Consider the following 23660-nt stretch of genomic DNA (forward strand, 5'->3'; position numbering starts at 1 on the left):
TATGAAATATGACATTGTTTTGTTGGTTACAATGTTACAGAATGCATGAGGTAAATATTTGGAAAGTTAGTGAATGAAAATGATGGCTGAATCACATTTAATATGTTGTGTTTTCTTTAAAAAGATTAATTGTCATGTCATGCAAAAACACAATAAGGCCTCAGTGTTGTATTTTGCTTTCAGTTATAGTCTACTATACACTGAGACGTGTTCTATGTCGTACTTCTACTTGTATCACTTTGGGCGTACGTGTGATGCTCATGCATCCTCTTTTGTAAATAATACTACAATTCTGCCATGATTTTTGTGATGAGATTTCAAATGATTAATTTGACTATGATAAATCAAAGGTTTGAAGATTACTAGATCATATTGCGTGTAATTATTCGTGCAATTGAAATGATGTATGTACCCTTAGATTAGAATATATCTTTAGAGCCCAAAAATGGAATTATAGCGGCTCGATTTTGAATGAATGCATGATTATGCCATTTATGATGGACTGTTTATACAAGAAGATGATTTATGCATACTAGTGCATAGAAATGTGTACAATTATACATCCATTCGATTTATTTAATTAAGTGTCCATTAGGAGTTCTTACTTAAATGAATATTATGACTATTAAATCAAACTTTTTATATAAATGTGATTAAACTCAAGATTAGACATAGAATATTTGTGTGACACCTGATTAGGGTGATAAGACAAGGACCTGAGATTAAGGAAAACAAATTATCACTTGTGTCATACACTTATTCAAGATTGAGGATTGTAATGAAGGGGTATTCGTAACATAGGCTATGCACCATTGAGAGGTGTTAGGGCATAGAGATGACATGTTGTCCATAGTATGCACTCATATAGAGGGACACCTATTGGAAGATGATATGATAGAGATTGATTTATATGTACCATAGATTGCAATAGCCATAAGAGAGAAGTCGCATGACCAAGGTGTCAAATCTCTGATACAGCCTAGACCGATCGACATTAAGAAATGAAATAAAATGGAATGGGAATTATTCTTGGATGAATAAGAATTTTAAAAGATTAAATACGAGATAAGTGAAAATTAAGAAAGAATGAATAACAAAATATAATAAAAAATTTTACTTACTAAGTTATTGTCACTCACTCGTTTTATATTTGGTTTTATAGGTCTGAAATGAGGTTGTGGTAGACTATAAGACAACTAATTAGTGGTGGAGGTATAGGAAGTTGAAATCTCTTTTATGTTATTTAAAAAATTATCTCGGGTTTGACATGTGAAACTTGAACACATTATTTATTTGTCTGTTTTGAATTTCAATATGGTTTTATGTTGTTCTGTTGTTGGTTTTCAGCTAACACTTGATTTATTTGTTTGATTTCCGCATGAATTATTGATGAGTTTCAATAATTTTTGAATTTCGAGCAAGTGATGCTTTTGATTTAATTTTTCTCTCAAGTTCAAATGACATTTCCTTCAATGGACATAACCTTTGAGGTGGAATGTTACAAGTGGCAAGAGTAGGGAGAACAAAATCCTAGGTGCGGAGGAAAATAATCACTTTTCAAAATTAGAAATGTTTAGGTAAGAGTGAAGTTGTTAACTTTCAAATTTTGAGAAAAAAATAAGATAAAATTATATATTTTTAAATATTATTATTAAAATGATGATTTTACCCTTATATCTAACTTAAAATTTTAACTTTGGGTTTTTAAAAGTTCACAGATAAAAGTTTAGAATTGCATCAAACCTTTGGTGGAAACAAGTCTTTTAGCTTTTTTTTTTTTTAAATAAGAAACTCCATCTGAATTGAATTTTTCTTTTGGGATCTAACAATTATATCGAGGAAGTGAAATTTTAGATTCAATAATCGATCCCACAACTACTGAATTAAGTAAGTTAAGAGTTTGATTTTGATATGTTGTCGAAAGAAACTTGAACCCATATTTGGGAATGTTTGATTAGAGTATATAAAGATTATTCTAACACTCTATATTTTGTTTGTTTTGTCAAGTAATAAAATATTTAAGTAATTATATCAAATATTTTAAAATAATTATACTCACAATATTTAATTAAAATAATATCTTAATATTTTTTATTATATTAAATTAAATATAATAATAATTTTTTAGATAATTTATTTTGGTAATAATATTTTATTTTGGATAATAAAATGTTATCCAGACTCAAGTCAAGCCTTCACACTGTTCAGCCATTGGACAAAAGATGTAGGAAGCATTGCGTCAACAGATTAGATGTTGCATTTTTGGGTTGAAAAGGGATCAAAGAGCTAGTTTTCAAAGTAGTGAAGTTTAGGTTTCACTTAAAAAGGACAAAATGGCCATTTCAAAGTTATGAATGTTTATTGACATATTTTTATGGTATAGCATGAAGACATCTTGTATGCATCAATATATTAATTAATAATTTGATGGTTAAATATAAATAGGATGCTAATTTTTTTATAATATTTAAAATTATTTTAATATATAAGAATAAAAGGAAATTGATTGCAAGAAACAAGGGATTTAAGTCAAACTGATTCCAAAAAACAATTAGCCTAAAATAAAATCTGTTCGAAGCTAAAACGACTAGCTTGATATTGATCTTAGCTTAATTAATGAACAATAACCTTAGAGAAGAAGAATCGTCGAGAATAAATAAGAAAAATTGATTGCAAAATCACTAAAAAAGAAAAAGAAAAATTATTAACAAAATAAGCTCTGGACTCAAAGTAAGTAGCGTTTCAAGCCTCATCCACCAGTAATAATAAGGAAAGGTATATTATCCACTCTAAAGAGGCATTTGGTCAGGGGCATTAAATATTATTTTGATAATCTATCTTTTATTATTTATATTATTTTATTTTATTTTATTTATAAATAATAAAAAATTTCAGTAATATTTCATTATCAATGGTGATATGATAAGTAACATAAGAGATAATCTGATTATCATTTCTTCTATAAAATTAAAAGATTCTCAAAGTAATATTTCTTTTATTATAACTATATCATTATTTATTAATTTTTTAAGGGAAAAATAATCTCATTTTCAGTTAATATAATAAAAAACATAAAAAAATATTTTAGAATAATTATACGCACACATATTTAAGTAAAATAATATTCTAATAGGGATAGCAACGGGGAGGGGATATCAATCCCCATCCCCATCCCCATCCCCGTCCCCGTAGGGGATATCAATCCCCGTCTTCGCCCCGTCTCCGTTACGGGGATAACAAAGAATCTCCGTCCCCTCCCCGCGAAAAAAAATCCCCTCCCTATCTCTTTCCCGTCCCCGCAGAGAAAAATCTCCTCCCCATCCTCGCCCCGTCCCCGCAGGGAAAAATCCCCTTTCTATACCCGTAAATATAAATTTTAATTCATTTATGTATTTTAATAAATAAAATAAATCATATTTTCCCAAAATATCACTTGCTACAAGAGCTACAAAATATTCATTGTTATTTTAGATCAAATACAAAGTTTTTACAAAATCTAATAATATGCAATAATCAATTTCTTCATTAGTAGTTCTTCATGTATGTGATTTAGGTAATTTTGTAATAACATTAAATTTAACACTTTTCATTTACTTCAATTGATTATATCAAGTTTATAATTTGTTTTTTTTTTTTTTGTAAAACTTGGTGGTTTGATTGATTAAGTTTTGAAGTTGAAATAAAATTAATTTGGTATATTTGCATTTTATGATAATAAGATTATGAGGTTTTTTTAATATATTAGATTAATAGTTCAGAAATTAGTAAAAACTGATAATTGATAATTCAAAAATTAGTAAAATTAAAGTTTTAGTTTTAATAAATCATAATGTAAAAAATTTTAGAACTTAATAGTTTATAAATTATTATATTAATATATTATATTTAGGGGGCGGAGTGGGGAGGGACGGGGCAGGGACATATGTATCCCCGTCTCCGATTACTGGGATTTTTTTCGTCCCCATCCCTGTTCCTTTCCCCATTTTTATCGGAGAATCCCCTCTCCGTTAGGGTCGGTGAGGGTCGAGGCCCTTAAAGTCGGGTCCAAATTGTCATCCCTATATACTAATATTCTTTTATTATCGCTAATCAAATACAATAATTATTTATATCTATCTAGCTTATTAAATTTTATCAAATATAACAATAATAATTTATATTTAATAATCTTCAAGATACTATATCTTTAAAGTAAGCCTTCAATTTTAATAATAAAATACTATCTAAACTAAACGCCCCCTTAGTAGAAAAAATATGTAAATTTTGCGATATTATTTTGAATGCATAACATTATTCATATTAATAAAGCTATGTACACTTATAATGAGTACTAATTTGGATAATAACGATAATGTGTCACCATTTGATTAAATGATTTTGAATTAAGGATATATTATTAATTATAAAAACTAACAGGGGTATAATGTGTCCAAAACCATAGGGGTTCAAGGGACTTTTCCAAAAGAACATGCCGGTTTCTTTCTGTTAAGCTGATTCGGATTTACACCTCGACAGCATACTCACGACATTTGATTTGCTTCGCTGATTTTCTTCACCTTCTGTTCGGTGAGTTCAAGCTTCGATTAATTCAGTGCTTTCTTCTGATGGGTTTTGATCAATTTTAGCATTTGATGGCTAGAGTTTACTCTCTTTCACTTGCTTTTTCATGATTCTTTTTTGGCTTTGTTTTGTTAGGGATTTGATGATTTGAATGTTTCTATGATAATGATAACTTTTTGCTACTTTATTTTTTAATTAATAATGGTTTCTAAATCTGGAGTTTTTCGGGTTTGCTTTAAGATGGAGAAATGCGTGTAAAAAGGAAGTTTGATGAGCATGAATAACTTTATTGTGAGCCAAATTTCTTGTGATGAAATGGGGAAAAGTTGCATTTTGTTGATAGGGTCATTATTCTGATGTAAAATGAATTTTGATGAACATGGATTACCCCGTCGTAGGCCAATCTATTTTGTGGTGAAACAAAAACAAGTTACATCAGGGTGTGTTGCACTGTTCTCATTGGGATCGATAGGCTATTCAGTTGTGCATCACAGGTCTTGATTATGTTCTTATATTGTATTTGAAATCTGGCTTTATCAAGCATAGGTTTTGTGAAAAAGTGGGGATGGCGACTACGGCTTGTTTTATTATCGTGAGCAGGAATGAGATTCCTATATATGAAGCTGAACTTGGATCTGCTGTTAAAGTAAGAAGATCTCCCTTACTTTTGTATGTTTCTCATTTTTAAAATTGTTGATATATAGGTTTAGATATTAGAGAATTGTATTGGTTAGTTTGTTCTTTTAAAAATTTAGTTTTATGTTCCATGTAATTGGTATGCTGATTACATCTGAAGAAAGCACCTTGTCTTTTTTTGGTTCAAATTTTTGGTAACTGAGAGACGCATGCCAGGTTTGAAACTGTTGACTACTATTGGACCCATAACTTTGGTAGTTAGGAAATTGGTGGGATGTAATATCCTAGGAAGGTGTCACCAGGAGGATGTTTGAAATTCGTAACTCTTGATTAGAATTCAAGGGTAATTCAATTCAATTCTTCCCTTACGGTTCCATTGAACATTTGCTTGTTATTGGATGTTATATGAATATTTACCGGATTACATTTTAGAATATCGTAATAATTTATATTTCTCAGAGAAAACTATGGTTTTATTGATTATTTTTATGTCACAATGTAGTTGTACTATACTAAATTTCTGTACCAAGATTCTTGTCATCTGAGAACAAGGTTTTACGTTGTTTCCTATGTATATCTAGTAGTACCTTCTTTCTGTGTTTGTGAGTTGTTCCAAGCCTCTTATCCTTATCCCAGTAACTTCATGGCAGAGAGAAGACGCTGCACAGCTGCACCAGTTCATATTACATGCAGCTCTGGATATTGTTCAGGACCTTGCATGGACAACAAGTGCCATGTGAGTTCTAGTTCTCTGTAAATATCCATCTAAATACCATCACAAATGTCTTCCAGCACCTTATCTTTTTTCATACCTGGATCTCATTATTTCTAGTGTCTCACTTTTCTCTCAGGTTCTTGAAGGCAGTCGACAGATTTAATGATTTGATGGTTTCGGTCTATGTTACAGCTGGTCATATCCTTTCATATATTTGGACTAAGTTTTACAGATAACATGAAATTTCTAATGTTAATTCTTACTTTTCTTTTAAAAGATTGTTTGTGGTAACATCAAGTTACTCAAAATTGATTAATAGTTAAAAATGTATGAGTACTACATAATTGTCAAAAAACTTTACTTAAAAATATGGACGTATAGCTTTAATTTTCTTTTTTCTGTCCCAGTTGCTGTACATCTTTAATTATGAATCAACATTAAAAATACAACAACTAATTACATGATGACACATCAATTATGTACTCAATTATATACTCAAAAGTATGTATACATAACATTGTTTTTTTAAAGGTATTTTAGGTGTTAGCAAACTTGTTTTGAGTTGATATTTTCTTTGACTTTCCACACATACAAGATTGATGCTACTTCACGACTCCCGCAATGACGATGGAATAAAGAGTTTTTTCCAGGAGGTTCATGAGCTTTACATTAAGGTATAATTTCTGATTTCCTTGCTCTGCCTTTGTATTTTCTCATTTATATGGTTTAGCATTATGTTGAATCATATTGGTTATTTACAGACTGTAATGGTTTTACTTCTATGGTGCTTGAAAAATAACTTCGACAGAATATCTGCCTTTGATCCTTTTCTTTATCTCGGAAGCAACTGTTTGTTGATTAATGTGATTTCTAAAATCTTGCAGATACTTCTTAATCCATTATACTTGCCTGGTTCCCGCATTACATCTTCTCATTTTGATACAAAAGTTCGTGCACTTGCGAGAAAGTATCTGTAATTTTTTAGTCATGTTCTCTTTGTCTTTGTAATCAATATTTCTTGTTCTTGGATGGTGAGTCCTTCTGGTTGGAAATGGTGGCCGGATTCAAAGTCCAGAAGAGTTTTAGACAATGAATATTGCCTATTATAGCTTTGCTTATGTAGATGCATCCATTTGCCTTCTGTTTTTTGACATTGTTTGTAAAAAATGGATTTCCATTTAGACAACCAATATTAAAAGGATTTTTTTTATCCCCAATGCTTTCATACCTAAGACTGGGCATTTGCTCGGGCAAGGACTGATTTGGATCTTGACTAGATCGACCGACAATCAAATTGGTGACAAATTAAATAAACATTAGAAAAATATTTGTCAAATAAAATTTTGGTTTCTAGTTTGTGGTTTATATTCCTTATCAGATGGAATTGGTTTAAGCCTTAGTGATTGCAAAATTTTTTGGTCTTGTGACATAGGTAGGGTTCGAGTTTGAGTTTCAGTAATTACAAAATTTTATTAAAAACAATGTTCTATATCTCAAATAACGATTTGAATCGCAACCCGCAGCAATATATTTGGTTCAATTGTGGGGTGATCTAGTCTATTTTCTTATGATTTGGATCTTAATTGGTTCGACCGATGGTCAGATTGATGACAAATTAAATAAACATTAAAACAATAGTTTATCAAATGAAATTGTGATCTCTAGTTTGTGGTTTACATTCCTTACCAAATTAAATAATTAATATGTATTATTAAATAATTGATAAATTTAAATTAAAAATAAAATAGTATCTAATTACATGATGATACATATTAAATATATATTTATTTATATATTTAAAATAAATATATATAACATTCCTTTTTTATAAATATATAAGCACGTTATTCACAAACAATAAGGTAAAATCATATTTTTAAGTAAACTAACAATAATATTTTATGTACAAATGGTTGGATTCTAATATGTGTATGAATAATATTATGTGTACATATTTTTAATATATAATTTAGATACACAAATGATATGTCATCATATAATTAGGTATTACTTTTTTTTTAAATTTAAATTATCCAATTATATTATTTCTGTATCTAAATTGTATATCAAAAGTTTGTATATATAGTTTCATTGCATGTGTATATAAATTAACATCTCATTATGCGGTTAAGTGTTTTTAAATTTAAGATAAGTAAATAATTTGATTTCTAATTAAACGATAACATTTTAATTTGTTTATACATGTTGGTTCTTGTTTGTATTAGGTATTTAAAACCTATTAACTAAACTAATTTGATATTAATTTTAACTTAATCAAATTTTTTAAAATCATAAATCAAAACTAAACTAGTTTAGTAATTAACTAGTTTTAAATTGAACCAAAAATACAAATTAATTTAAACGAATTTTCAGTTAATTAGTTTTTAATCGAATTTTAGAGGGTATTTAGTTATTTTTCTTGTTTAATTTTATCAAATATTTGATATTTGACTACTTTTTATTCATTTTTTTAATCGGTTCATTTTAATTCATTAGCTTTAAAAAAACAAACAAACTAGTAATTGAATTAAAAAATTGATTATGTTATATCATTGAATCAATTTTCTAAATAAATTACTTTTTGTTTTTCTAAATTATTTGTTTAGTCATTAATTTAAAAATCAGCTTGGTTCGATGATTGAATAATTTTAAATCCCTTAATTAGGACTTAAGATTTAGAGTTTATGGTGCACATGTGCTATCCGTAACCAAGTATTTGGGTGGGGTTACAAAGTTGTGAAGGATTTCTACATTGCACCCCCTAAAACTTGAACAACTGACAAACTACCCCCACCAACGGCATTATTGCTGAACAACTTAATCATAATAAATCCAATCCCAGTTGTTATCGACATCAAAAGCCTCTTAGGACTAGTTTTCCTAATCCTAACAGAACTTAAGATTATATTAGAAAAAGATCAAAGTTTCATCTTTTAAGAATGATTTCTCCTCTCAATTCGGACTCCTCTAATTGTTATATATTTCCAGCAAAAAAAAAAAAAAACCTTTCTCACAGCAAATCTCTGTAATTCTCATTATGAACCCCTCAACTTCTTCTGATTCTGATTCTGAATCTTCGAACTCAAGTGCTGATAGACTCTGTCAAGATTTTGCAAACCTTCAGGTGGATAATAATTCAGTTCAGAGACCTTCAGGTTTTCCTTTAGCTAAACGTATCTCAATTCCAGCTCGAGGTCCGTATTCGGAAAGCATCTGGGCTGTTGATAGTTTCTGCAATGGCGGATATGGCTACAATTTCAAACCTGGGGGTACTTCTTCTTCTTCTTCTTCCTCTTCAATCAATAACTTCCCATCTACAAGCTGTTCTTTCTCCGAACCACCGTTGATCCTGACATCTTCCTTGCGGAGTAATAAGGTTCTAGATATGGGAGTTCATGAAATTCTTCTGATGGCTAAAGATGAAGAGGGCTCGAAGTTTCTCCAGGAAGGTTTATCTTTTCCAGTGTACTCCAGGATTGTTTCCAGGGTGTTTGAGATGGCCCTGGAATTTACCCTGGAATTGATGACTAGCAAACATGGACGTTTTGTATTCGGAAAATTGATTGAATCCTGTGACGAAGACCACCTCCGAGCGATTACCTTCAAGATTGTTTCGGAAGTTGACTTATTTCTCAATGCATCCATTGATATAAACGGCTCATCCTGTATCAAGAAACTGATCCGAGTGCTCGGTAGATCCAAAACGAACTTCCTGGCGCAAATTATGTCCACTCTGGGAAGATTTTTCGGGTATCTGATGGTTAATAGAACCGGATCCTCCATAATTTTGCTGAGTCTAGACAACTGTTATATCCGGAATAATGATTTTGTATACCAAGCAGCTTTAGAACACTGTCTCTCCTTGGCGAATCATGAACAAGGATGTATCTCGATGAACAATTTCATCGATGAGATGAAAGGTTCACGCAGAAAACAAATTCTTCAGTTGATTTCAATGAATGCAGTGTGCCTGGCGAAGAATCCGTTCGGTAACTATGTTCTAAAGCATGTTCTAGACCTTGAGGATCCAGCATTGATTGAGAAAATTTGCCTGATGCTGCGAGGCCATGTGATCAATCTTTCGATGATGAAAGGGGGGAGTCATGTGGTGGAAAAATGCCTCAAGTTTCAGGAGTTTATGTATTATGCAGTTGAAGAGTTTCTCGGAAGCAACCGAACTGTGGAAGTTGCTAATCACAGTTGCGGAAACTACGTGATGCAAACAGCATTGAGAGAAACAAGGAGAGTCGATAGAGGCCTCCATGACAGACTTGTGATGAAACTTAGAGAAAATCTCACTGAGCTCCTCCAGTTTGGACATGGAAGACATGTTTATAAGTTGATTTGTAGCTAGTCTGAATGCAGAGAAGGCAATTTTATGTATTTTCATATGAATTTTAATTCTGAAAATTAATGTGGTATATAGAATTTGGATGTAATTAATATCAATTTCTTTGTTTATTGTCAAAGGAGATGATGATGCAGGTTGATCATAATTAAATCTCATAGGTGTCTACATATAGAACTTTATTTATATAGATTCGGATTGGATTCAATGCAGATCAAACTTGAACAAAAATCAAAAATCAATTCGAGATCTTCTTGAATCTAATAGAGTCAATATGAGTTTGACTCGAGATCGACATACTGAGGGCTCGAACTCGAATTGCTCAAACTTGATTAGTTATATGAAAACAAGTCCAACCCTTTACTCGAATTCGATATCGAGCAACTCATATTGAATGTAGCCCTAATATAGATGAACAAATCCTTCGAAATTATGAATTTTCCAAGCTAAAGTTATTTATAGGTCATAAGATTCCCAAAGTTCAGAATTGGAGAAAAAATGTGAAAATTTTACAGGAAACTAATATGTAGAGTGGGGGTATGAGCCCCTTAGTGGCTTATCTTCAACATGATCAACTTATTACATTTTCAAGCAAGGGAATAAGAAAAAGCCTCTGATGGCTTGACTAATTCAAGCCTCTTGCTTGTTTTTCTGCGCTTCAAACTTATCGATGGCAGTCTGAAGTTCATCTGTACCTCCAACAGCTCTCATGGTGTAGAAATACACCCCAAATACAAAAGCAGTCAAGCCTCCAGCAACAAGCACATTCTTGGTCTTAGGCGCAAGGCTGCTGTATCCCAAAAACCCAGCCATACCAAAATAAATACTTCACTGCAAAACGATTATAACACCACCAATAGTTCTGCAAATAAGAATGAGTCAGAGAAATGTTTCTCTTCAACATATGCAAAACAAAACAAAAAAATCATGATTTCCAGCTACAGCATCAGTCGGAAACATATTAATTAATGGTGAATAAAATTCGAAATCATCGACAGATCAACCAGTTTGAATGCTTCCCCTTATTCATAGCATCAATGATAAAGGCATAAATATCTGCCATCATTCAATAAGAAAAACAGCAAAGAATGTACTGAACAATGTCAGCCATAAAATCTGTTACTCTATAGTGTTTCTCAAGCATTTTGAATGTCTCTCAAGTACAGCCATAAAAACTGTTTTCTTCAAACAGTTACCAGAAAAAAAAAAATCATGAAAAAGCTCTCCTCCAACAGCAATGCTTGATGCAAGCTTATATAACTATCTGCTGCTTATTATTGCCTATACCTAGAACAATATCTCTAACATTACAATCATATCCTTCCTCATGACTGCAGATTGACTCCAAAGTGAAAAAAATGAAACAGTTTCCACTTTCTAACTTTCAATCTTAAATTGTACTGCAAAAAAATCTACTCCTCAACAAGGGTGTGCACAGAAAATTCCTTTCCCGCAACTGTTACTAGAAACTATCTCAAAAAGCTAATGTTTTAGTCCATTAAATTCATCCTTTTTCTATAACAAAGATATATACTGCATATAAATGGAGATTCAGCAAGTAAGTTCAAGATGACCAAATTAGCGGCATGTGGAATTAATATACAAGAGAATAACGTGTTTATAACCTAGATTTTTATCCCTAAGACAAACTCATTCTTATTAGTAAGAGAACCTCTATTAGGATTCCTATTCTCAAACCATTTACAGGCTCCGTGGTGCTGCCACTTGCACCCCCGCCCACCCACAAGGAGCGGGGCCTCCGTGGATTGACTGGGCAGCAAAACATGTATGCATCAAAATAACCACTTATAGATGGAGTGGTAGCCAATTCCAACACAAGAATCTAACAAGTAAATCTTTTGGATTACATAATAAGACACACATCATAATTTATTCTAACCCATAATATATAAAAGTACATATATACAAAAATGGAACCTTTAAATCCCTTATGAAGTCTTAACCAAAACCAAAAAACATCCCAAAACGGTATCTAGAAAAGATGAAATAACAGTGAAAAACGGAACCCAAGAAAAGAAAAAAAATTGAAATAATTAACTATAAAACTGAATAAAAACAAAAATAATGAACCAAAAATATGCAAACACATACATACAAGGTATTATAAATTAAAATCAATAAAAGAGAGTAGAAAAGAACCTCGTGCTGTGGAAGCGAAGAAGAGAATAAGTTTCTTAGAACTCTCAAAACCCGGAACCGGAAGTACAGAGAAAGAGAAATTGAATACTTGGGTTTCAACTTTGAATATGGGCTGGATTGGGCCAAGTCTGGTTAAGCTAATTCGGCTTTTCTGTGAAAATATCAACCCTCTGTCTTTTTGGCTATTAAATTAGATTTGATTTAAGTCAAATTTAAATAAAAATTAGTTAAAATTATATTTGAATTTAAAATAATTAACTCTAACTCCAACATAATTAAGATGGTGAATAATAACATTAGAGAATGAAAGGGATTGTTAAAAGTAGATGAAAAATCATTGAAGAAAAAAATTCATCAATCAATTTCAAGTCTAATTCGACGAATTAAATACATTTTCTTATCATCTTACAAAATATAGCGATGAAAATACACCATCTATGACATAAACTTAACATAAGGATACCATTGACAATTATTTGGTCACCACTAGGTACCTGGCCAAAGTATACTCAATGGAGGTCACGTGATACTACTGAAATTCCTAATTAGCATCAAATAGATATGGTAATCAAGGCCAAAAGACTTATTCTTACCCTAGATTTGGTAAAATTCTAAACTTATACCCATTAACTTTTAAAAACTTAAATATCTACTATTCTGTTAAAATTAATTGTTATAGTTAAGAATAAAAATGTCATTTAGTTTAAAATATTTAAAAAATTAAAAATTTATCACATTTCCCCCATAAGTTTACAAATTTAATAAATTTCCCCATCTAAATTTTTCAAAGTTTGAAAAGTGACAGTTTTTACCCTAGGGTTTTCATCCTTTTCTTCGACAACCACCATTCTCATCGTCGAAGATTAGAAGATGATGAAGCATTCCCCTAGATGGGAAGATCAACTACCGTTTAGTCTGTTCCCCTAGGTTTTCACTTGAAGAAGAGGAAGCATTGATGAAAATGACAAAGCTTTGTCGCACTCGCTTCCATCAACGTTTCACTTTGTCATGCTCGGATAATGACGAGAGGCACTCGGGACTCAGACAACTCTTGGGAGACATTTTGTTGTGCAATGGGATGATGAGATTAATGGAAGATCGTTGCACGACTCTCCTTATTCGATTTGGTCGTCGAGATATGTGGATGATGATGGGTCGCTAACAAGATCTATGAATTTGTCGACCTTCCTTCTTATTTGGCTACTAATGGAAGATAGGTGGGAAGACCAACTCTAATGGCCAAAGGAATTGAAAAAAATGGAAACTTTAGAGGGGAAATGACTATTTTTCAAAATTTAGGTAGGGAAAATTGTTAGATTTTCAAATTGAGAAAGGAAAATGTGATAAAAATTTAATTGAGAATTTTAATAAATTTTTGCTTATAAGTGAGATTTTGGGTTTTTAAAAGTTAGAGGGTGTGAGTTGGGTTTGCACCAAACCTTAGGTGGTAACAAGTGTTTTGACCTGATAATAAATAGTTTCAACCTCACAGAAATAAGTATACTGAAAAATAAGCGTATAATTTATAATAGATCTTTTGATAACATTTACAAGAAACACTACCTAGGCCCACCGGGGAGTGGAGGCCCTATCCATTGATTAGGTTGTAGACCGTGCATGTTATGACTTGTAATCCATATAAATAAAGAGGTTACGAATTCCATCATATCATATGCTAATCTAGGGTCAAACTTGAATAGAGTTAATTCAGCCTAAAAAATTAGCTCAATTTGATTTGAATTTGTTTAGATCAAATTCGAGTCAGGAGAATTGATTTATTTTTGAAACTGAATCAAACTTAAGTTAAAAAGAATTTGGTTTGATTTGTTCAAAAGTCAGGTAGATGATATGATTTAATTTGAATTTGGTTCACAACTTCATTTGAGTCACATAAAATAATTGTCAAATGACATCATTTTACCCATTATTGAGTAAAATAACATTATTTGATCAATAAATCGTAAACTCAATCTATAAATTTAAATCGCAAACTTGAGCAATGAACTTACACCAATGCATAAGGGTGAATTCAAATTAAACCTACTTGAGTCAAATCCATATCGGATTTCAATAAGCTAAAGCCTTAGCTGTACTCGAGTTTGAAGGCTCACCGACAATTCTTTACCAAAGCTCCTCTTTTAGTGGTTCTTCTCTTATGATTCTTCTTTCTCCAATGATTCTTTTTTTCACTTTCTCCATCAACTATAGTTTTCTCTAGTGTTATTGTTCACCATTCAAATTGGCTTAGCACACTGTTTCAAGGATTTAAGCCAAACTTAAACTTACCATTCTAGATTTGAAATGAGTTAATTAACCCTTTTTGAGGTTTAGTTCAGTTGGAATCCACCTTACTAACATGTTTAAACCCTTCTACAAGAGGGGTAATCTGGGAAGGAAAGCTATTTGCTAGAAAATTAACTGTTTATAGATGATTTCTGAAAACTGAAAAAGGTGGGTTTTGATGAATAGTTTCAAACTCAATCAAATGTTTTCTGAAAATGATTGAGTGTACTTGGCCAAAGGCTACGACACTATTCATTCTCAATAATGCAACCACAGACTCCGTAAAGCAGGATTACAGTTACAGGATTTTTCCTTATTAGACAAGGCAAAGCCAGTCGTGAATGGAGTTTTGAATAAAAAATCCTCAACATGATATAACAAGATAGACAAATTTTATGCTTCAGGCTGCATTTTCTCGCATTCTTCTCGGATTGACTGGAAAAGCACAGTTGAGAGATATCGTTCTCCAAAGCTAGGAAACACAACCTGAAATCGAGCAACCGACTTAGTTTCTTATTGATGCAAGATCTAATTACTTGAAAAAAATAGAATACAATTTCATATTTTGATTAAAATCTTCACTGCTATACAAAGTTTTTTTTTCTCAGCATTCATGGATAATGAATTATGATTTTCGTATCTGGGAATACGAGAAAGTAGAAATAAAGATAAATTTTGACACCAGAACGATGTTAGGACTCGTAAGATAGATAAGAAAGCAGGCAGGGAAATCATTAGAAGATAGATTTTACAAAAATGACTTACTGCAATGAGCTTCCCAGCATTTTCAGGTCTCTTTCCAACCTTCATTGCAGCAGCTGCAGCCGCACCAGAAGATATGCCAACCTGATATTTAGTACACAGTTGACTCAGAACGAATCATTATTATTTATTTTCAATCGAAGCAGACGGAGCACGTGGTTCACAGTATGTTTACAATCGTAACCCCGCCTAGTTAGAAAAAATCAATCAAAACAAACAATAATGTTTATTTATCTTTCTAGGTATTGATTTGAGTATTGATGTTTATCACCCTTCAAAAGCCTAGCTGCCAAATTATGGACACAAACTTCTGGCATGGTTCAACGCTCGTCAAACCATACAATCTTTCGGAAGTAAGAAACAATGATCCTTGGCTGAGTGGGTGCCTATGAAAAACTTGAATCCAAGACCTTCCATACACAAACCACAAGACTGACTGCTTGACTAACCCCTTATGGGTGTGAAGGAGTATCATTTGACAAACCCATAATCAAAGAAACAAACATATTTCTCTTAATTTTGTCCATCTGGGAACTACTCTATGATCCAGATTCAATTTTCTTTGATTTCAAGAAATAAAGGTTTGAAAGTAAACTAATGATAAGCACTAACCAACAAGCCTTCCTGGAGTGCCACTTGCTTTGCAGTTTCAACAGCTTCATCGCTGGATATCTGCAAATACACAATGAACGAGAAGTAAGATATCATAAATGTTACATTTAACAGCTGTACATGAAACTTAAGCATACAACAAAAAACAACAAGGATGGCACAAAGAGAAATTAGAATAAGAATCACTTATGTTGCCACAGGTTCAATATGTCAAACAATATTGAAGTTGGTTGTATACATCTTGAGAAAATTCCAACCTATTTTGAAAGTAAAGCCTAAAGATCTAACTCTTGCAACAAAATAGATAAGTTTTAAGGGTGCAAAAGAATCACGGGGTAGTTTCCAGCATCAAACAAGATTCACAAAACAGGTGAACTCAGGGCATTTCTAGGATCAGAAACAATATTTGCCTAAGACATCACAAAATGTATTCCAACCAAACCCCTCACTACACCCAGCTTTCGACCAGCAAAATACAAATCCTGTAGTCAAAATCTGAATCTAATAAAACTACTTTTACTAACAAAAGTCCACAAGGATTCACTGTGATAATTGCACATAGATGCTCTGAAAAATTCTGAGTTGCTATAACCAAGCCACATGAGATTGTCAAGAGGACCAGGAAGGTCAGAAATAAAATAAGATTCCAAATATCTGGTTAAAAAAAAAAAATAAACAGAATATAGAGAGGGAAAAAATGATTTGAACCTGTATGATTTCATCAATCACACCCTCATCCAAAATCCCAGGTACAAAACCTGCTCCGATCCCTTGAATCTTGTGAGGACCTGCATTTTTACTGGCAGAAGTTACATGCCACACAGACTATTACATATTACAAGAGCTTCATAGAAAAGTCAAGCAAAAATGGCTTCTGACTAGGGAAACTGAATTCTCATCTTACCAGGCTTTCCACCTGAAAGTACATGGCTTTCTACAGGCTCTATACCAATAACCTGATGGATAACAAAATCAATAAGTGTTGTGACACAATTAGCAATAAGAAACATTTGCTCATTAGTCATGACCTCGGTAACACGGAAATGTTGAAACGCATTTTCTTAAAAATATAAGAAACGGAAACGTAGGGAAACGTATAAATATTAAAAATATAGGGTTTTTTTTTAAATAAATACCAACTTTTTTAATAAAAAATACATGTATTTAAAAAAAACAATAACAACTGCATACTTTTTCCACTTCTTTCAATAATAATTTACAAAGCTACATCTATATGAATAAAATTTAAATTAACATCACAAAATTTATTCAGCATTTAAATTGAAAAAGAAACATGAATATAAACCAATTTGTGGTGGTTGGTGATTACATAATGTGACTCATATTATTTTGTTGGACAAAGATTGGTGAAGACGAACTGTTACTGACAAAACAGAACGGTTAACAAAGATTGTGCTAAAATTCTCATATTATTTAAGTCAACAAAATTCTAACTATGTTGCTTCAAATTGGTTTGATTAAGTGAGAAAGGAGGAAGATTAGTATAGGATTCCAACACCAACTTTGGGTCTACTCAAATCAGTGAGTGGGAACAAAATTTTTACCTATAGTTTATTTATGCAAATTTTATAGTATTTATTTTGAATCTTTGAAAATGATAATATAGATTTTTGGTGGAAATCCCTCACAAAGAAAATCAATAGTTTTTTTATGCATGTTCTAGATTTTAATTGTGAGTAGCTGTAAAGTAAAAATCACTTTCAATAATGTGTATTATAGTTAATTCGGAATGTTTAATTAAATTTATGTTGTATGTAGCTATGAATTGCAATTGTTTAATTCAGTTTGATAACTAATTGAAAGCTGTGGAAATTAATTTAATTGATGTTCTGTGTTGCAGTAAAGTTGGAGATTGTTCAATTTAATTCTGTGTATGATTGAAATTGCTTAATATAAATTTAATTGACGTGGTGTGTAACTGTAAAGCTAAAAGAAATCTAAATTCAGTGATAGGTACGAGTATAGTGCCGATTATTGTCTAGTTTGGTGTTGTAGGTGATTGTAAAGTTACATGTAATTAATTTAGTATGGTGTAGCTATGGTAGTTGCTTGATGATCATTTTCCAAAATGATGATATTGAGTTATTGTATTATGAATATGGCATTAAGAGATGCGATCATTCAGATATTATTCGCTAATGTCTATCATGTGATTAGTGCTCTGTCTGAATAATATTGTATGTCAAGTATGACAGATTTAGGTGTTCTACTTGTAAAATATCTCATATCAGGTATGACAAATTTAAGTATTCTACCTACGAGGTATTTTATGTTAGGTATGATAAATTTAAGTGTTCTATCCAAGTGAGACTATAGGATGTCAAGTATGACAATTCTCCCTTACTTTGCCTTAGTGGGGATGCCCACTAGGTATGACAGATTTCTCTTGAGAATATTAGAAGTGGTGGATAGTTCAAGTAATTGTTTGGTGAGATGTTTAAAAATATATATATAAAAAATAAAAATAAATAAATTATAAGTTTATGAACATCAAATCTTTTGCTTAATATGATATTTCCTACGTATATTTGTAGCCATGTGACACCGGTCTCATTAATTTTTTCAAAATTTTGGTATTCATAGAGACTATATCAATTGATTTATTACATATCACAACGACTACTGATTTAAATGTGAAATTTTTATGAATGAATGAGAAATATATATAAGATAAGGTTAGTATTGTTGAATTTTACTCAAGTAGTGCAATATGATGGATGCGAAAGTTTCTTGTCCAGCACAATTGAGAAAGGGGCGTTAATGCTTCTAATTTGTTTTTTTTTTTTTTCTTGTTAAATGTTTGAACTTGAATAAGAGAATTTTTTTAGAGCACATTCACATTAATATGACGGGGTTTGTGGTTTTAAACATAATTAACTTTTGCTGGTTGAGTATAGCTTACAATCTGAATGCCTTCAATCTTTCTTTAGAATTTAACATCTTTGCATAATTAATATGTTATGGAATATTACATTAATTCTATATTGACATGTATTCAATACTTTCAAAAGGATTTGTAAATTTGTCCACTCATTGAACCTGTTCAGCTCACCTTTATAAAATTTTCCCCTTTAAGACCATGTCAAATAGTGTTCTACTCAAAGTTTTACGACGAAGTAGCATCCCTAGTAGGTGTTTCATTTTGCATATGTCTATATGGATTTTCTTTTTAAGAAACTTTATGTAAATGATGAAAGGTCAGAGGCCTAATTAGAAACTTATTCTTAAGATTTTTTGAAATGAAATCAAAATGTTATTTTTGGTGTGTAAATATGGTAAAGCTGGAAGCCTATACAGGATATTGTAATAAGTGTTAAATATGTGTTGTAGAATATTTTTTAAAGAAAAGTTTAACAGGATGCGTCTCAACCCTTCTAAGTCCTATAAGAGTATTAGGATGTTAAAAGATTAGCGGATTGGGATAAGTCTTGTCACTTGATATTCGTTTTTCCCCCATGCTACCAATACTAAAGGACCTCTTTCAGATTGGCAGATCACAAAAAGGACTTGTGCATGGAGGGATAAACGTCATACATGATGAGAATTGCTAGCAAAAATTGTTAATTCACTCTTTAGAACGCTTATTAAAAGAACACTCAATGTATGACATCAATTCACTACAAGTGAAAATGAGTAATAAGTATTATAGCAAGTGAGTTAGCAACTGTTGTCAGCATATTCCCATACATGATTTAAAAACAGATGATGCAAAAAGATTACCTTTATCTTAGGATTTTTCTCTTTAAGATATCGACCAACACCAGATATAGTTCCGCCAGTTCCAATCCCTGCAACAAACATATCCACTTTGCCTCTAGTATCCTCCCAAATTTCGGGACCAGTTGTCTCATAGTGTATCTGAATATAGATGTACAAGTTCAAATCCAGAACTGGTAAATGTCAGTACACCTAATGCCATAGTTTTATAACCTAGCAGAAGATCTTATGAGAAAAAAATTATTATGAACATCTAAAAGAGAAATAAACAAAGAATTGTTGAAGCATGTAAGCATTTTATAGCAACAGAAACAAAATTTACAAACATAGAACTATCTCCTAAGTTAAACTATAAGCCAACAACATACAGTAGGGAGCCATGAACAGATGAACACAAACCTTAGGATTTGCGGGATTGTCAAATTGTTGAAGCATGTAAGCATTGGCTGTGCTGTTCAAAATTTCTTCAGCTTTCTGAACTGCCCCCTTCATGCCCTTTGCTGGATCTGTTAATACAACCTCAGCTCCAAATGCCTTTAGAAGAACCCTTCTTTCCATGCTCATTGAAGCTGGCATAGTCAGAATGAGCCTATATCCTCTTGAAGCAGCTATGAAAGCAAGGCCAATGCCAGTGTTTCCACTGGTGGGTTCAACAAGAATGCTCTGGACAAAAATAAATAAATAAAAAGCATAAATATGAAAGAACACATCCAATGTTGAAATAATCAAAAGCAAGGCACAAACTAAACACATATTCTTTTGCCATCCGTCTCAAGCGCTCCTTAATGAATATATGTATACATGATCAAAAACAGAAACATAACCAATGTGCTTCTAGGTCACAGAACCATTAGTAACTACATTGGTTGAAATGTTCTTAAATAAAAATTTACTTCAATAGTAGTGGTTAAATGAACTTTTAAGTGTAATTTTAGTGGAAGTGGCCAATTAAGAGAAGGTCTAACTAATGCCAGAAAAGGTTATTATTTTAGCCAATTGCCAGGAAGCAGAAACAAAAAATGACAATATGCAGTTCTTAAAACATATTCATGCAGCTAGAAGAGTTGTAGCTACAATCTCGTACCTTTCCTGGCGTGATAACTCCTCTTTGCTCAGCATCATTTATCATACTATAACCTATCCTGAATTCAAAAATAGAAGACATTTAGAGGATACAAATTGTAATTGTTTAGTGTAAATGTAAGAGATTCCAACTGCCCACTTGGAATGGCATTTGGAGTGGCCAAACAAGCTTGTTAATTCTAAATGCTTACTTGAAATAATGTTTAGCTATTTAGTTCAATTATAAGGAGATTTTCTAGAACTAGGAAAGTTCTTTTCCATCTACTAGAAGAAGGTGAAATTTTTGGGTTGTTAAAATACTAAATAGCTTTAGGACTCAAAAAGAAATGATATCAGACTAACACTGTTTTTAGGACTCACAGTTAAGACACAAACCACCAAAGGCATGAATTTTAGGCAACAACTCACTTTGGGATATGCATGACAATAATCTGAAGGTTCAATGTCATCCAAAAGAACCAAAAGCCAAATTTTCCCATTAATATGATATTTGTGAAACATTGAATTATTAGTCCAATCACTAATCTAGCGACCAATGTGTAAAAACCACAAGATGATAATGAAAGTTTTAACTACCCACAACAATTTTACCTTCCTCACCTGTCCTTGACACTACAACACGGTTCCATGATTTCAAGCTTGGCTGCAATGTTTGCAACACAACCCTTTACAATTTTATTAAGGTACACCATTGGTGTCTTCCCAATAAGCTATGACACAAAACAATCAATACAACAGATCAGTGATCAAAGGCATACTATATCAGAAACTCATTGATCCATGGTATGAAAAAAACAAATAAATGACTTTGAAAGTTACGTATACCTAAGCATCAGTACAGTGGATCAAAACTTACAATAGCATGGCACAAAATTATTAGAAACCCATTTCCCATTAACATAAGCAACCACCTCTAGAATCCCTTCACGTTGTCAAAAATAAACTCAATTCCATGATAATGAAAACCAGACCAGACCAGCTGGTAACCGCGGTTCAACCAAAATATTTTGCAAATGCTTGGACTTAAACTAAGTCCCAGAATTTGTTGGGCATGGGCAGCACCATCAGCCCACAAGTTTCATTTGTGATATATTATAAATATTTATATATTTAAACGACATTGTTTTCTCAGTTTGACTGCTAGGTAAAGGCCCAGACCGATAATTAAAACATTAATCAATTTACTCACCGAAACCACATTCTTACAAATACAAACAACCCTTCTATAAACCAAGAAAGTCAAAATTTCTCTATGCTTAAACTGAAAAACTTAATTTCCCATGAAACAACCTAAACATCATTCAACTTTGTCATCAAAGAAACATCCTCAAAGATTTTCTCCTAAATCATATATTTTACAAAACAAAACAGCCCAATCTATAATTTTCTCACTAACTCTATAAATCAAATTCCAGTTCCCACCTTGAAACACGTAACCAAACAATCTCATCAACATTAAAATGCCCACCAGTCACCAAAACTCCAAACTTTTCAAAAATAACAAAACACCCCAATTCACAATTTTCCTAAGAACTCTGAGATTAATAATCAAAGTTATTCGAACTCCAACAATCATATCCAAAAAAAAAAAAACTCGAAACTCTTCAACAAGAACAACCACACCCACTTCCCGATTCCAAAAAAAAAAAAATCAAAACTTTACTCACCTGAGTAACATCCTCAGCAATGTTGAGCCCTTCAATCTCTGTCTTCGGCTGCACAGACACCGCCTTGCAAACAACAGAGCTAGAACCTCCGCATCCAAAGCTTCGGTAACCAACCCTCCCATAATTCTCCTTCTTCAACCTCATTACTCCTCCTGGGGGACCGAATTGCCCGAATTTCAGGGCTCTGTCGATGGAATTCTGTTGGTCAAAAGGTGATTCGAGAGCAGAAACGATGAAGCAGCCATTTTTGGACTTTGCGGCTGGTCTAAAGATGAGCTCAAGTTAGTTTACTTGGTTAGGCGTTTACAGCACCGTGATATCATCATTTTCATCGTACAAATGTTGAAGTGGCCCCACTACTTTAAGATCTACGATTTGGTGTCCCTTAATTGGCAAATTTGTTCACAGGCCAAAAGATTGTTTCCCATCCAAGGTTTAGTGAAATAACATCCCACAATCAACTTTGGAAAAGTTAAGAACCCGCCCATTATGTAATTCTGTTAACATCTTCTGATAGAGGCCATTTGGTTTCAGGATTTAAAGATTATCTTGGTAATTTATTTTTTATTATCTTATTTGATTTATCATTAATAAAATATTATAGTAATATTATATTATCAATACTGATGTGACAGGTAATATAGTTGATAATCTGATTACCACTTTCACTTTAGGTATTAAAAAATTACCAAAGTAATCTTGATTTTATTATAATTATATTATTATTTATTAATTTTTTGAGATAAAAATAAATTTATTTTTAATTAATATAATACATAATATAAAAATATTTTAAAATAATTATATTTAAAGACATTTAAATAAAATAATTTATTAGTATTCTTTTATTACTTTTAACTAAACACAATAATTATTTATACATGTCAAATTTTATTAAATATAGTAATTTTTTATATCTAGTAATTTTTTAAGTAATCATCTTCAAGATAATTTCTCTATTTTGGTAATAAAATATTATTCAAATCAAATGTCCCTTTAGTTTGAAAGCAAATTTGAAATGCCCCCACCACTTTAATACTTAACTATTTTGTATCTCTTAAATTGGTATATTTGTCCACAGGCCAAAAAACTACTT

At 31.8% G+C, this 23660-nt stretch overlaps 4 protein-coding genes across 6 annotated transcripts; 2 read left to right on the forward strand and 2 right to left on the reverse strand.

The window, feature by feature from the left end:
- Window positions 1-4441: 4441 nt before the first annotated feature.
- LOC123196157 (trafficking protein particle complex subunit 2-like) lies at window positions 4442-7128 on the forward strand. The gene is made up of 6 exons (XM_044610057.1): window positions 4442-4566; window positions 5107-5206; window positions 5847-5932; window positions 6048-6109; window positions 6500-6585; window positions 6796-7128. The coding sequence occupies exons 2-6, from the start codon at window positions 5126-5128 to the stop codon at window positions 6886-6888; spliced, it is 408 nt and encodes a 135-aa protein (XP_044465992.1). The 5' UTR covers window positions 4442-4566; window positions 5107-5125; the 3' UTR covers window positions 6889-7128.
- Window positions 7129-8948: 1820 nt separating this feature from the next.
- Window positions 8949-10265, forward strand: LOC123195684 (pumilio homolog 12-like). Its single transcript, XM_044609498.1, has one exon. It carries the CDS (start codon window positions 8949-8951, stop codon window positions 10263-10265), a length of 1317 nt encoding a protein of 438 aa, XP_044465433.1.
- Window positions 10266-10685: 420 nt separating this feature from the next.
- LOC123196158 lies at window positions 10686-12556 on the reverse strand. Of its 2 annotated transcripts, none has more exons than XM_044610058.1 (2): window positions 11932-12072; window positions 10686-11121 (listed from the first exon to the last, which is right to left on the reverse strand). In XM_044610058.1, the coding sequence occupies exon 2, from the start codon at window positions 11070-11072 to the stop codon at window positions 10890-10892; it is 183 nt and encodes a 60-aa protein (XP_044465993.1). In that variant the 5' UTR covers window positions 11073-11121; window positions 11932-12072; the 3' UTR covers window positions 10686-10889. The 2 variants fall into 2 exon arrangements, 1 of the variants encoding a protein (XP_044465993.1); XR_006497620.1 differs by lacking the exon at window positions 11932-12072 and adding an exon at window positions 12420-12556.
- A 2295-nt stretch (window positions 12557-14851) lies between these two features.
- On the reverse strand, window positions 14852-22903 carry LOC123196160 (cysteine synthase, chloroplastic/chromoplastic-like). Of its 2 annotated transcripts, none has more exons than XM_044610059.1 (10): window positions 22565-22903; window positions 21498-21607; window positions 20899-20956; window positions 20214-20477; window positions 19818-19955; window positions 16981-17032; window positions 16785-16864; window positions 16077-16136; window positions 15468-15548; window positions 14852-15188 (listed from the first exon to the last, which is right to left on the reverse strand). In XM_044610059.1, the coding sequence occupies exons 1-10, from the start codon at window positions 22706-22708 to the stop codon at window positions 15096-15098; spliced, it is 1080 nt and encodes a 359-aa protein (XP_044465994.1). In that variant the 5' UTR covers window positions 22709-22903; the 3' UTR covers window positions 14852-15095. The 2 variants fall into 2 exon arrangements, with proteins under 2 accessions (XP_044465994.1, XP_044465995.1); XM_044610060.1 differs by lacking the exon at window positions 22565-22903 and adding an exon at window positions 21723-21877.
- Window positions 22904-23660: the final 757 nt, after the last annotated feature.

Source organism: Mangifera indica, chromosome 14 (genome assembly GCF_011075055.1).
Source record: "Mangifera indica cultivar Alphonso chromosome 14, CATAS_Mindica_2.1, whole genome shotgun sequence".
NCBI classification, from domain to species: domain Eukaryota; kingdom Viridiplantae; phylum Streptophyta; class Magnoliopsida; order Sapindales; family Anacardiaceae; genus Mangifera; species Mangifera indica.